We start from the raw sequence: 15,226 nt of genomic DNA, 5'->3' as shown, positions 1-15,226 counted from the left end.
TTGGTTGAATTTGATTGCAAATTAAATAAAAAAATGAAGGCTATGCTAAGTGAAATAAAGGAAAATGTACAGGGAACCAAGAGTGATGGGAAAGAAACTGGGACTCAAATCAACAGTGCGGACCAGAAGAAAAAAAAAGAAACATCCAACTAGAACAGAATGAAGAAACAAGAATTCAGAAAAATGAGGAAAGTCTCAGGAACCTCCAGGACATCTTTAAACATTCCAACATCTGAATTATAGGGGTATGAGAAGGAGAAGAGGAAGAGGAACAAATTGAAAACTTATTTGAAAAAATAACGAAGGAGAACTTCCCCAATCTGGCAAAGGAAATAGACTTCCAGGAAGTCCGGGAAGCTCAGAGAGTCCCAAAGAAGTTGGACTCAAGGAGGAACACACCAAGGCACCTCATAATTACATTACACAAGATTAAAATTAAGGAGAGAATCCTAGAAGCAGCAAGAGATAAGGAGGCAGTTACCTACAAAGGAGTTCCCATCAGATTGTCAGCTGATTTCTCAAAAGAGACCTTACAGGCAAGAAGAGGCTGGAAAGAAGTATTCCAAGTCATGAAAGGCAAGGACCTACATCCAAAATTGCTCTATCCAGCAAAGCTATCATTTAGAATGGAAGGGCAAATGAACTGCTTCTCAGATAAGGTCAAGTGAAAGGAGTTCATCATCACTAAGCCCTTATTATATGAAATGTTAAAGGGACTTATCTAAGAAAAATAAGGTCAAGAATATGTACAGTAAAATGACAGCAAACTCACAATTATTAACAACCACACCTAAAACAAAAACAAAAGCAAACTAAGCAAACAACTAGAACAGGAACAGAACCACAGAAATGGAGATCACATGGAGGGTTAGCAACAGGAAAGTGGGAGGAGGAGAGAGGGGGAAAAGGTACAGAGAATAAGTAGCATAGATAGTAGGTAGAAAATAGACAGGGGGAGGGTAAGAATAGTATGGGAAAAGTAGAAGCCAAAGAACTTATATGTATGACACATGGACATGAACTAAAGGGGGGGAATGTGGGTGGGAGGGGGTGTGCAGTGTGGAGAGGAATGAAGGGAGGAAATGGAACAACTGTAATAGCATAATCAATAAAATATATTTCAAAAAATCAATGGGTGCATGGATGGATGGATGCATGGATGGATGGATGGATGGATGCATGGATGGATGGAACAACAGATTGATGTTTCTCTCTCTCTCTCTCAAATCAAGAAATAAATTAAAAATAACATTAAAAGGATTACTTATAGAACTGACTTTTCAAATTATATTCAATTATATACCCTGATATTAAGTATATATAATATATGTATACATTTGTGTAAATATTAAGTACATATGAATCAGGTGCTATGCCAGGTAATTTCCTTATCTTGTTTCAATTAATACTGATATAATCCTGAGTTGGTACAACTATTAGCCCCATTTTAAAAATGAGGAAACTGATTCAGAGAAGTTAAAAACTGCTCAAAATAACACAGCTAAGTAAGTGGTGGAGTGATAGAGGGCTTTTGACCTGGACACTAAAGGGCCTGAACTGTACACAGATCTTTCTTACGATGTAGAAAATGTGGCCAAAAATGAAAAGAAAGTGCTCACCTACAAAGATGGTGTCATCCAAAGGGCATCTTGTAGACATTTATCAACTGCTGAGTACTTTCTATGTGAAGGGTGTGTAGTGGAGATGTGATGCAGACACCGGCCTGCAGTGTCCGAGTCATTATGGATGAAATGAGACATTCACATGGACTACAGAGTCCAGTGGAAGAAAAGGGACATCATGGCTTTTCTCACAAGGGGAGCAAAAGTGCGGCCTCCACCATGACAGGCCTTTATTTCTATCTCTGGGCACATTACATGATGGTCCTCATTTACTATGCACAGGTTGGCTTTTGGTGGTTACCTTTTATAGAAAACAAAGGAGCCAATGCTGCTAATCACATCACAGAAGAGGGGTATTTGTAAATGAAAAGGGAAAAGTAGTTGAAACGGTTACATTCATCCTTGGAAGGTTTAGCAGGGATTTTGGGAAGTTACTTTGCAGTAAATGTCCTCAATTCAGGATGAGGGAGTTTTTTAGCAAGAGCAAGACTCAAAGAGGCCTAGGTACATTGCAGGCCTGATTCCCCACGGGAGAACCTATCTGTGGGCGTGGGTCCTGTGCATCTTCGAGTGGGAGCTGGGCCCACGTCAGGCAGAATGGTCTCCTACAGAGATGAGCTACAACATTATCATTTATTCTTTCTCCCCAAACATGCATTAATTCTTCCCTCTCTAGGGATACATTTAGATGATAGACCCAGCTAGAGACACTGCAAGCAAACTATAAGGCTAAGTAGTAGGTAATAAGGATTTGAGCCTTTCAAATTTCAATCCTAATTGAGCAGTACGATGGGTAAAATATTAGGAAGTACCTGTTCACATGGAGATAAGATGTAGATAGCTACTGGTATTACTAATCACAATTATTAAGCATCTCAGAACATCTCAGTTTCCATTTATCACGAATAATCAATTGAACAGCTTTTTAAAGAAGATTTGTGCTCTGATTCCTTTTTATTCTTCTTTGCTTAACACAGATGGCAGACACAAGGCCCGCAGGCTGAACCATCCAGCCCTCCACCTTGTTTTATCGGGCCCAGCACCCTGTTTCTACTCAGCTGCAGCACCGAGCTCGTGCTTAACTGTTAAGGAGTAGTTACATTTATGCAGTCCTAAAATTACATTCAGCCCTTTGAAGGTAACCATGAGGCTGATGTGGCCCCTGGTGAAAATGAGTTTGACACCCCTGGCTTAGGAGCATTTGTAAAGAAGTGAAAGTCACACATTCTTTCTTTTTGGTACCTTTAGGTGTTGACTGCTGATTTCAGGAGCTAGTCAGCACTATAAATCTTGGAACCTTCAGCAATTTGTAAGTTTTTAAATTTGTCTTGAACATGTGTTTCCTGAACTACAGCATTAGAAAAAGCAGTTGTCTGAAAATCAGGAGATCCCGTCTTCACACACGTAACACCTTTCATATAAACGAGATCAAAGTGCTTTATTAGCAAGTAGCAACCATCTCACTTAGGACAACTGCAGAAGCAAAAAGCAAAGGCAGTTGCTCAGGAAAAGCAACATGGGAAGACAAAGGAACCATGAATCACAAGGAACCATGGCTGAAACAAGCCACACTTGGATTCCTTTCCCAAATGTGGGCAGGTCATGTGCAGTGCATTCATTCCCTTAGAAAGAAAGGTGAGCACAAGGCAGAGTTGTGGATGCTGATGCCTTAGACAGAGCTTCCCCTGGTCCTTAGTTTATTCAATTTATTCAGGAATTGTTGCAGTGTGTGCTTATCAGTCCCTTGTTGTGTACCTGCTATAATGTTTTCCAAGTTCCTGGATGAAAAATAAACAAAAATCTGCCACTAGCAAATAGACTTGGAGGTCCTTAACTAACAGATTCAGGAAAAAGTTAAACACAAAGCATATAGATTCACATTTGTGCTTCAGCAAAATCACAAATAATTATGTTATAGACCTTCTGGGAGTTACCTGTTCATAGATGAAACTGGTAATTCCATGAATGCTTGCATACTGTAAGAACATTGTGTTTCCTTATAAATATTCTAAAATAAAAGCTTTTCTTACCTCTTTTTCATCATTCCAAATCAGTAAGTGGTTTCTATACATTTGACCTCTTTTAGGTTTGATGCTAATTGATCAGGCTCTCTTATTATTTTTTTTTTGTGACTAACAGTTTAGGTTTGTTGGTGATTTCTCTTTTAAGAGGTTACTCGGTTTTTCTGAGGTATTCAAATTTTCTCAATGCACTCCTGGAAGACAGGCACCCCATTCATTTACCAGTAAAATCTAGCATAGTAACCAGTATGCAGTAATCCCTTGAAAGGTTTGTCTTACCTTCCATTTCACACAATGCTGTGGAGTCTTAACTCAGTGGGTACCTAAAAGTCACTGCCAGACTGTGGCTTGTGTGACAATGTATTGCATAAGGGTCCAGGTGGCAGTCATGCAGAGATCATTAACATAGGGATGAATGCTATGAGGTCTCTGCTCCAGTGTCACCTCCCAGAGAGGCTTTCCTGAGCCACTCTAAAATGGTCACTCTTTGTCCCTGTTTTTTATCTCACTTGACAGTACTACCTGGCATTTGCCTTTTTCATTATCACCAGTCTTCCTCACTAGACCATGGGGAAGCCACCCTGTCAGCTGTAGCCCAGAGACTAGGGCAGTGCCCACCACTGAATGAATAAATGAACCAAGTAAACATTGGAATGCTCATCAATCTGCAGAGTGAAATGATAAATCTTTCCCAATGTGCATTATCTTGAAAGAAACAGTCAGACCTATCATTAGAAATGATGCCAGAACATCATTAATAGGAATTTTTTCATTGTGGTAAATGGGAATTTTTAAAATGATTGTTTTTCCCTTGAATTTATCTGTTTAATAAAAACCTTTCATACTGTAGAAAAATTATTTATAGCCCCAAATGTCAAAGGGTGAAACTTCTTGCAAACAGTTATGCTTCTCACTGTCCACATAAGCCTTGTATTTTTTCACAAGTCACTAATAGCCTCCTATGTGTGTCAATTTTAGTAGCACTTCTTGCTCACTCGAGTCAATTGGTTCCATCTCTGAGTTACTGCTGAAAACCTCCAGGTCAGTCTCACTTCTGTGACTATTCAATGACATTGACTCATCTGCTAGAATATGTCTTGTCTTATAGCCATTTAGGTTACCTGTTTGCCCTCATCAGAGCAGTTGAACTTGATACCCCTTAGTTGATGAACTCCAAGATCCTTTAGAAACCTGATGTCCTGTAATCCACAGAATTTATTGCCATTTGCAATTAATTTAATCATGTATGTATTTACTTGATGTTTTGACTCCATTTGCCATTAGATGTAAGGGGTGATTGGTAAATAAGGGGACACTATTTTTTTTTTTTTTGGTTTACCACCATCTACCCAGTTCCTAGCACAGAAGGGGTAGTCAAGAAATATTTGCTGAATAAAGGACTGAATACATATCCTGATAATTTTATAAAAAATGACTTGGTATCAGGATATTATGTTACATTAGGGATAGCAGAGGACTTTGGTCTCTCTTCCAGAGGCCAAATCTGCAGTTACTCTGGAAATACTAACATTTGAATAAAATACATATTTAAAAAAAACAGTAATTAGTATCTGTCAAGTATGGTTATTCTTAAGTCCTTGTCTGTACTCAATAGCAGCAGCTTCTGCGGCAATAACCATCTTCTTGCAACCTTCTCCGTAACCTCAGCCTTGATTCAATAACTTGCTTTGCTATTCACGAGATATAAAATGGTATAAATTCCCAGCTCAGCTAAGTGCAGAAAAGCATGTTTTATTAAACAAGTTATGATAAGTAATTATGGCTGTTACCAGGTATCATGAAGAATCAGGAGACTGAATCAAGATTTTATTATTGAGTGGGGTGCAGTAAAGGAGAGGGACGGCTTGGGTAAGTAAGAGTTTGCCAAGAATTGCATGCTTAAGGCATTTGTGGTACCTGGATTTGTTTGGGGGTGCTCATCTGTGGTTTTCTCATGAGACAGAATAATGATGCAGACCGAAGTGAGCCAGTTAACGGCAGTCTTACCACTGGCTTCCTGATAATGCTCTTCATTTTCTAATTTTTTCTCAGTTCCAAATTTTGGTTATCTAGCCCACTGAAGGCAAAGAGGATTACTGCTTATACAAAGTTATAAATGATGTCAATTATGGGCAGGCTCTGACAGTGGTGACATGCCTCATAAATTAAAAAAAAGAATACTTTCTTAATGGTATATAATCACTTCATCTTTTAAGAATCTGTTCCTGCACTATTTGGAGAACAGTAATCTTACCTTTAGTCTGGTTGTACATTTGGGAATTGACTTATTAGAGGTCCTAATATGGTCTTTGTGCTCTAGGCAACCAGAATGTTTCTTTCCTTAGCAAATATGAGAAGAGCACTTTAATATCACAACAACTAAGCTGCTCACTCATTCAATCATTTTTCTTTCTTACTTTTTGCCAGGTACGGTTTTAGGATCTGGGGAAACAATGTTATGGTAAAGATGGCCATGAATTCTTTGATACTTCTGTCATCAAGAGGTAGGATTTATGTCCTTTCTTCTGAATCTGGGCAAGCTCTGTGACTACTTTGCCTAATAGTATATAGCACAAATATGACTGTTAATACTCCTGAACCCAGGCCTTAAGAGACTTGCATCTTCCGTTTCTTGTCTCTTGAAACACTCCCTCTCAGAGCCCTGATCTACAATATAAAAGCTCTGACAAACCCAAGGCTGGCTGACATGCTAATATGAAACCCAGGTAAGGAGTCTGCTGTAGAAAGGGTAATTCCTGGCTGTTATCAAGCTGTTCCAGCCCCTGGCTATATGAGTTATCTCAGCCAAGAGCCCAGACATCATAGAGAAGAGACAAGCCATCCTGGCTCTACCCTTTCTGAATTTCTGACCCACAGAATCACAAAATATAATAATAAAAATTGTTTCAGTCTATCATGTTTGAGTTTGCTACAAAGTGATAATCAAAACAAGGAGAGAACAAATCAGACTTGGTTCTTCTCCTCACAGAACTTAAGATTGAGCAGTTAAAATAATTCAGAGCTACTGTATTTTGCTGTGTATAAAGCACATCCATGTTCTTGGCCCAAACTTTTAGGAAAAAAGTCTTTAATTTTTTAACTCAATTTATTAATATTTGTAAATATATTTGGAAACAAAACCAATTACCATATTCCAGGGTATTATTTTGCATATGGATATCACTATTGCTTTCTAGAGTGACACTTTTAATGCATAAGCATAAATAAGAGAATTAAAAACATTTATATAGATATAGAATTAGTACTACCCCTGTATAATGTGAATCCGTGTTTTTCCCTCAAAAATTTGGGCAAAAGAGTGCACATTATACACGACAAAATACGGTAATGTTGGACATCCTGGTGTGGTATAAGAAATTGAAATGTTGCAGCTTAATGAAAACTGTGTAGAAGAAACCTACCATCTTGTTTATCCTCTTCATTTTGTAGTCCATTGACAGCATTGTTATGTGCTTAGTGCTGTACTAACTTTGGTCCCAACCTCAGGACTTTTCTACCTAAGGGTACACCTTCTACCAGGAATGTCACAAGAGGCTACTATGATTGCATCCAGCAGCATTGCTGCCAATTTTCAGATCTTTAACTTGTTCTTAAAACTTACTCTAAGTGATAAACACAATATTCAGATGCTTCTCAACATACACATCCTTCTCATAGAAAGTGAATATTTTGCCTTTACTATGGTGGGACCTGGATTATCTGAAGTCATGATTGATGGGATGTAAGATTTCTATAGGTTAAACTCTGTTGCCCTGGGGGAGTTTTTTAGTCTAAGGTGTGAGGCAAAGTGTACACCAAATTATTCACAAGGTATACACAAGTACCCTAGTAAACTAAAGGTGAAAACATAATTTCATTAATGTGATTTCTATAATAGTTCATGTTCAGAGATAACTTCTTTCTCTTCTTAAATCAACATAGTAAAGGTTCAAAAATTCAGTGAAAAGTTGATTGGATTTCTACAAGACTCTCAGGGAAATAGATCAGAAAGAAAAGAAGCAAACACTTGAGGTCTTTCCAAGGACTGCTATAGGAGCTGTGTAGTCCAGAGGTTACAAAGTGAAATGCCACTGGGGTCAGGCATGACACCGAAAGCAAGGGAAGTGAGCCAGGTGTCAGAGAAACAACAAGTAGTGAGCCAGAGAGGCATGTCACATCCCATCCAGAAGGGCAGCTGGGTCTCAGCTCCAGGGCGCCTATGCCATGCTCGTGGGCCTGAAGATGCCACACTTTGTAAATTTTTTAGAAAAGGAAGACATTCTGATTTTTCTGTTAGACCTCCTAATTTTGAAATGTTGGGCCAAATGAAATACATCTGTGGGCTGATATTAAGCAATCTCTGATGTCGACACTTGACATGGATGGATGTGGAGATCAGCCTCTTGTGGGTGCAAAATAAACAAATGAGTTTGGCCAGACCTTGCTGTCAGTGGTTTCACTAACCCTGATAGGATTTTGTTTTTTAAATGCACTTCTCCATTAGTGATGGCGAGTGAAATGTCTGGCTTTGCAAATTACTACTGGCATTTAGTTTAATGTACTCTTGTTTTTACATATTTATAAAAACCTTTTACATTATTAATAGTGATTAAATGCTTAGACACTGAAGATCAATAATGTTTCTGTTCACCTATTTACATTATTAAAAAGTAATAAGTCATACAGAGCACACAGAATATGTGGTTTACTCTATAGTCATGTTTGGAGGAAATTGAAAAAAAAAGAAAGACATTCAGGCTACGGGGTAAAATGTGTTTAGCAAAAATTGGTAATTGAGTTGCACTCATTAGAGACAGCACTGTGGGCAGGGTATGTGTTCACAGCGACAGTGCACCATCACGGGGCACAGGGGCACACATTCCGTGTGCTTCACATGCCAGTGCAGCAAGTTCAGAACAGGGAAGGCTAGTCTCACTTGGATGCACAAGGATGAACAGTTCTTTAACCTTTACATGTCCTTGCAACAGTTAGTTCCCTCTGTGCCACCGTGTTTAGCCCTAAGGCCTTCTGATGGTGGCAACACTCAGCAGCGAGTCATCTGTGTGGGTCATGTTTTGCCAGCAGGCAAATAAGCCCCTTGGCAACACATTTTTCATCTGCCCACCCAGCTATCTCTCAATTACACAGCAAATGCAAACGTGCAGAATGCTTCACCTGATTATGGCACATAGTGTTCTAGGTCTGTGTGAGGAGAACTATTGCACAGCCAGGGATGCTTTAGGGCCATAAGTCTTTTCAAGGTCCACTAGTCTAGCCTTCTAAGTAGCCAAAGTGGCTCAGCCTAGTGGTTTACAGTCAGCTCTCAGTATCAGTCTGCTTGGGTTCAAATCTTGACTACGACACTCAGTGGTTGTAACTTGAGACAAAAGACATAGCTGGCATCTCAGTTTTTGTTCTCTCACCTGAAATGTAGGGCTAGTAACACTGTCAACCATATGAGGTTTTTTTGTACAATTAAATGAGGTAGCATATGTAAAAACTTAGTACAAGACCTGACACATAGTAAGTGCTCAATAACAATTTACATGTAGCAGAAGGCCCACTTATCAGTCATTCAACTGTGTTTTCCTACCAAGAAGAATTTCATTAGTATGGGTTTGAAGTTTGTAAATAATGTCATTGAAGTGTATTAAGTTGAACTGGATTTTTAAATATCACTCAGTTACTAAATTTCTTGTGTTGACCCAGATGCCATTTGTCTAGTATAAATTAGATCCAAGTCACTTGGGCTTATTTAAGGACAAGTGGAAATTGGGCAGCTGTGCTATAATGGAAAGGTTACAAGATTTACTATAATCCAGACTTGCTAGCTTTGGCAAGTTATTTATTCTCTGTGAACCTCAGTTTCCTCCTATATAAAATACACCAATACAGATACTACTTTACAGGAACATTGTAAGGTTAAAAGAAAATAATGCATGTCTGCGTGTTCTACAAGCTAACGCATATGCAGAATTAAGAGCTTGTGACTATTATTATTTACATATGTGATCAGAGTTGGAAATATTTTACCCAGAGTAACACTGCATGTGTTGATTTTTAGAGGAAATACTTGACTTGTCCTCAACTATTTTCCTTGGAAAAGGCCCGCACCTTTTCTGACAGATTAGATATGTCTGTAATAACTGAGACCACTGGATGGAGGAGACCTGTCATTCTAAATTCAAATGTGACTTGCAGAGCCAAATGATAACTTGCAACATTTTACAAAAGAATGGAGAAAACTCATCAAACCAGGAGGAGGAGAAGGGCATTAACCACCACTGCAAGTAATAGGTTTGTTCACTCTGTGAGCGGACGGCAAGCGCTGCTGAAGCATGAAGCTGAACGGCAGGGGTTGAAGTTTCTTCTCACTTTCCGAAGTTTATTGCTCAAACGCCCTGCTCTGGGTCATAATGACTTGTCTCTTGTCTCTCTCAGGCCCTGACTTTCTCGCTTTACTTGAGTTCAGTGAGTCTTTTAATATAACTCCATGTCATCGAGGTTGTTATTTCTTTTACTGCTTTTTCTTTTTGGACTGACTTCTCCCTAAGCATGGAAAAGCTATAGAGTGGATGAGCTACCATTACCTTATATAGGAAAATGGGAATCATGGCTGGTTTTGGTTCCCTTTGTTCCTCTGGTGAACATTAAATAAGTCTCCACCACCTAAATAATGGCTTTGACTGTAGCCCACTAGAAAGTTTCCCCAGAGTTGTTATCGAGCTGGGAGAAATGCTTCAAAACGGGAATGGCTGAGTCTCTTGAAAGAAGGCAAGCTTTGTCTAGATCCCTGGGAAGAAAAGGCCTTTGTTATCAATGGCCTGGCATTTTGGTCTGGGGTTCTGTCAGAGACCTACAAGGTCAGAAATGCACAATAAGAAAAATAATGAGTAAAGTTTATGTTTCAATAGCAGTTCTAGTACATAATCTGGGGGAAGGATACGGAGTATTTTAAATTTCCATGCATATTTTCCCCCTTTTCTTCTGTGCATAGGTCAAAACTGAGCTTTAGTTTGCTTAGATTGTCACTGATATCAATATAACCTCTTGACTGAGTTTTTCCTGGGGACTGATACCAGCCAGTAGGATGTAACTGAGTGGGTGGGGTGTGGACAGAAGCTCCTGGACAAACAGTGTCCATGTTTATTTTTTACACTCCTGTTTGCAATAGTCTAGAAGCTAGTGAAATATCAGCTGGTGGGATGAACAAAGGAGGACAAATTTAAAAGACTAGAAATGTTGACTTCAGTGACTTACTTATATCTAGTGCTAATTAGTAAAATATGTCATTGCTGAAGATGAAGCCAAGAATAACAATGAGCAAATTCAGATTATTACACTTCAAATAAGTAAGCAATTAAAAAAATCTTCACCTAACAAGTTGGACTTTGGTCTTGGGTCTTTAGTGACAACTCACACATTTGAACTTTCATAGAAAGATTTTCACAAGTCTTCCATTTCATGTTAGGAAGACCAATTTACCCAGCTCTTTCATAAGGAAAAAATTTTACATCATGGAATAAAACTTACAGTTTAGCTCTTGAAATTCAAGTTTTCAAAGGATCAATGCAGAATCTAAACTATGCGTTTGCAAATTATACTTCCACCTGTTTTTGTCATTAAAACACCCATTAATACTTCACTACAAATAATACACATCGTGTGTGTGTCTTTTAGGACACAGAATCTCTAGAAATGAGTTCTCTCCCGTAATTAACCAGTAAGGACTTAGGCATTCCAGATAAGCCTAAAAAAGATCAGTGTGGACTGGGTGGAATGGGAAGTAACCTGATCTTTAGAAGAGATCTTCCTTTCACAGTTCAGGACAAACATGACCATTGTTCATTAAAGAGTAAAATAAATACACATATACCTGCTGTCAAATGAAATCTCTGGAGGGATGACATGAGTGCTGTCCTTGCCAATGAGGAATTTGATTCGATCATAGAAGAGTCTTGAAGTGTGCTGAGAGAAGAGGGGTTGGCTTTGCTGAATGAGGTCAAGAGGATCTGGTGAGCCCTGACAGAGAGGACTTACATAACAGTTGCTTTGTTGACAACAATCAGGGTCCACACAGTCTGTCAAACCATCTGAAAAAAAAATAGTGTTGCGATTTAGCTGCAAAATAAGCAACAGAGTTTAAAATGGGCACAAATGGAGAAAGATGTAGAATACAGCCAAAGATAACTGTATTTGACTTTAGAATCTATGAAATTCCATTTTGAATGGATTATCACTCACTCTGAGTTTATATGGCAAATCAGTAAAACTCAAACTGTTTTGTTTATGAATCCTTTCATGAATTTTCTAGCATTTGGGGGCTGTATTACATTGTTCAGCATTTGGATAGAGTATCTGTGAGATAGTACTTTTTAGAAGTTTCCTTTTTCTTCAACAAGACCATCCTCCAGCTTAGCAACTCTCCCTTACAATTATTTTGAATTTCTCACACCATGGACAAGTATGAGAAAACAATTAACAAATGCTTGCCAATCTGACTTTGTTGGTAATTTTATAAAATTCTCTTATTATTTTTATATACTAGTAATTCTCAAAATAGAAATTGCTATTCTCATGGTGACTAAGTATCTAGAGCAGGGCTGTGATTTCCAAATGTGTAGTCAATTAACTGGGATTTTATTAAAGATGCATATTCTGGAGCCCCGCCTATTGAATCAGAATTTCTTCCGAGCTCAGTATTATGCATACTTAATCTGGGTGATTCTGAAGCACACTAAGTTTCAGAAGTGCTTTTTAGGGAATTTGTAGAAGAAACTAGAGCTTACTAGTTCCTAATAGCAGTTATGGATTTGATGCAAACACCACTAAACCTCAGGTATATGAATGGATGAGTCACTCTCTTTCATTCCCTAGGCCTTCACCATTCACTCCAGATTCCTGAATCTAGTTATCCCAAGAAAAAAAAATCACATAAAGGCTTCATTCTTTTTTTTTCAAATAGCATTCAGTGTTTATTTTTTTAAAAAGATTTTACTTGTTCATTTTTAGAGAGAAGGAAAGAGAGGGAGAAAAATAATTGATTGGGTGTCTCTTGCATACACCCCAACCAGGGACTGAACCTGAAGCCCGGGCACGTGCCCTGATGAGGAATTGTACCGGTAACCCTTTGCTTTTTGGAACAATTCCCAACCAATGGAGCCACATCAGTCAGGGATGGGCTTCAATCTTTGATAGAGGAATGATGTGGGACACATGGGTTCTGGGAGAAGAGGAGGCTATTGAGAATAGGATAGGTGCAAGAGACTGATTATATCAGGTATTTGGGGAAGCAAAGAGTTTTATAAAAAGTTCCTTTTCCTATTTTCAGGAGCTCAGAGCTTATTAGGAGAAATAGGTGACTAAAACAGCTCACTTATACTAGTTAAAAATGCAGGAAGTGTTGTAAGAGAGTTACACTCAAAGAGTAATTAAGTGAGCATTACGGACACTTCATAACAAGAGTAAATATAGAGATGCTAATCTTCTTGGAATGTGGTGGAATATGGAGGTTCAGACGGAGCACGGGCTCCTGAGGCTGATGATGAAAGTTCCTGGCACTGGTTTCATGCAGCTCCTGTGCTTGCTCTCTCTACTTCACAGGGCTGCTCCTGCCGAGCCAGAGGGCGATGTACCACAGCTGGGGGCAATGAAAGCCAGGAACACCAGGAGAGTAGGCGTTTGGAACAATAGCCCTAGGGCACCCGGGAAATATTTTTCCCCACATGCGGTCCTTTCAAATTCCATGTACCATAGACACTACTTTGATTTAAAATGCAGTTTGCTTCTTTCTTGCCTTCCCTGTTTGTTCAGTGTGTTTCTGCCCTGATTTCCACTTCTCTGCATATATATTTCTTTTTCACCGACGACTACTGTGGATTCATTTCAGTAAGAAGTCCCCTTCTGCTCTCCTTTCTCTCCTCATTCAGAAAATTATATTAACAGATTTTCTATAGATCTTAGATGCCGCCACCACCACCTCTCTCACCAATCCGTTGTTCTCAGTTTCCTGTTAGCACAAGACCTCTAAACTCTGCTAATTAAACATCTGCATGCACTGAGAAGCTGGCAAAAATATCAGGCTGATTAAAAGAGTTCTCTGATGTTTGGAATTGGTGCACAATATACTACACAATGAAAAACTGCTGTTTGAATGGGCAGTCACGTTTATCTTTCAATTGGTAAAAAATGCACTAGTAATAATCAGATTGGGCAGTCACAGGTTTCAACCCGTCAACCACACAATTCTAACTGACTTGTGAAAAGAAATAGATTCGAAATAAATAGTAATGCCCACATGATTTTCAAAACTGGATTCTAAACTAACTTAAAAATTGGGACTCACATTCTCATCTAGTTACGTGCTATAAATTCCAAGCAAATGGTTCATATTTAATAACTGCCTATGACACAGGGTTGACCATCTAAGACCTGTTTTCTGAGAGAACAGCAAGACTTCTGTTGACTAGAAAGTCCACAAGCTAGCAGACCAGTAATAGCATGAAACCCCCAAATAATAACTCATAGGTAAGCCTGGTACATGGGCCAAGTCCTACCTACCAATTATCACCCAGGATAACAGCTCATACAGTATGTCTAGACTGTTACAAAGAAGTGCAAATGACAGTCACACTGCATGTGTGGGTTTCCTTCGGCTATTAACAGTTCTTTCATTATCCTGAAATGGAAGTTGTGGCACCCTCCTGACAGCCAGGCTCAGGGTGTCAGATATGGGCATGGCAAATGTTAACTGATTTTGCTTTTAGGGCCTGTTCCCTTTAAAAATTAAAGCTAGCCAGAGAGAGGGAAGTTAAATGGTCTTAAAAGACTAAACATGGCACTCACTGATCCCAGCTTTCCCAACCAGTTAGAGACTATGCTGGTTGGCCCAGTTAGGGCTGATGAAGATCAAGGACCCTGGTTTCTTCTGTACATGATCAAGTTGTTCACTATTAAACTTTTACCTATGACATGTATGCCCTTGGTTGAAAGATTGGACAAGGGTATATATGTGATACATTGAAAACCCATATTTTCCTAATCCTTAAAATGAATTTGCAGATATGCATCTTTTCAGAAACAGCACCCATATCATCGCCTTGATAAAAATTGACAGCTAGTTCTTGATAGGGTGTCCAAAAGGATTTGGAAACATGCATAAATTACCTAATATTTGCCAGGTATGACACTAGGTACTTCCACATTATTATTTCAACTAATCCCTGCAAAAACCTTGTTAGGTAAGCATTCTCATTTCCATTCTACAAATAAGGGAGGGGAGGCTACGTGTGGTTGCACGGTTGGAAGAAACATGGCAGTCATATCACATCCAGGGTTCTGACTACAAATCACATGTTCATCATTGTCATCTATCAGGGGAGTCCAACTTTTCCCGTCTCTGGGCCACACTGGAAGAAGAGTTGTCTTGGCCCACACATTAAATGCACTGCAATACGTAATCACCAAACAAATTTCATAATGTTTCAAGTAAATTTATGATTTTGCATTGTGCCACAGGTTGGACACTCCTGCGAGAAGTATTACTAGTACTAAGCTAGGCTCCAAGACTTCCAAGCACCTGAC

At 39.0% G+C, this 15,226-nt stretch overlaps 1 protein-coding gene across 1 annotated transcript in view; it reads right to left on the bottom strand.

The window, feature by feature from the left end:
• TENM1 (teneurin transmembrane protein 1) overlaps window positions 1–15,226 on the bottom strand; it is a 703,022-nt gene that overhangs the window by 155,707 nt on the left and 532,089 nt on the right. Inside the window, exon 16 of the mRNA XM_045852186.1 lies at window positions 11,520–11,736. Coding sequence (XP_045708142.1) covers window positions 11,520–11,736 — 217 coding nt within the window. The remainder of the gene's footprint in view (window positions 1–11,519; window positions 11,737–15,226) is intronic.

The sequence above is a fragment of the Phyllostomus hastatus genome, unplaced genomic scaffold, assembly GCF_019186645.2.
Source record: "Phyllostomus hastatus isolate PE091 unplaced genomic scaffold, TTU_PhHast_1.1 phas_contig_90, whole genome shotgun sequence".
In the NCBI taxonomy this organism is placed as follows: domain Eukaryota; kingdom Metazoa; phylum Chordata; class Mammalia; order Chiroptera; family Phyllostomidae; genus Phyllostomus; species Phyllostomus hastatus.
The sequence above is the reverse complement of the archived record's forward strand: the minus strand, read 5'-3'. Positions and strand labels throughout refer to the sequence as shown.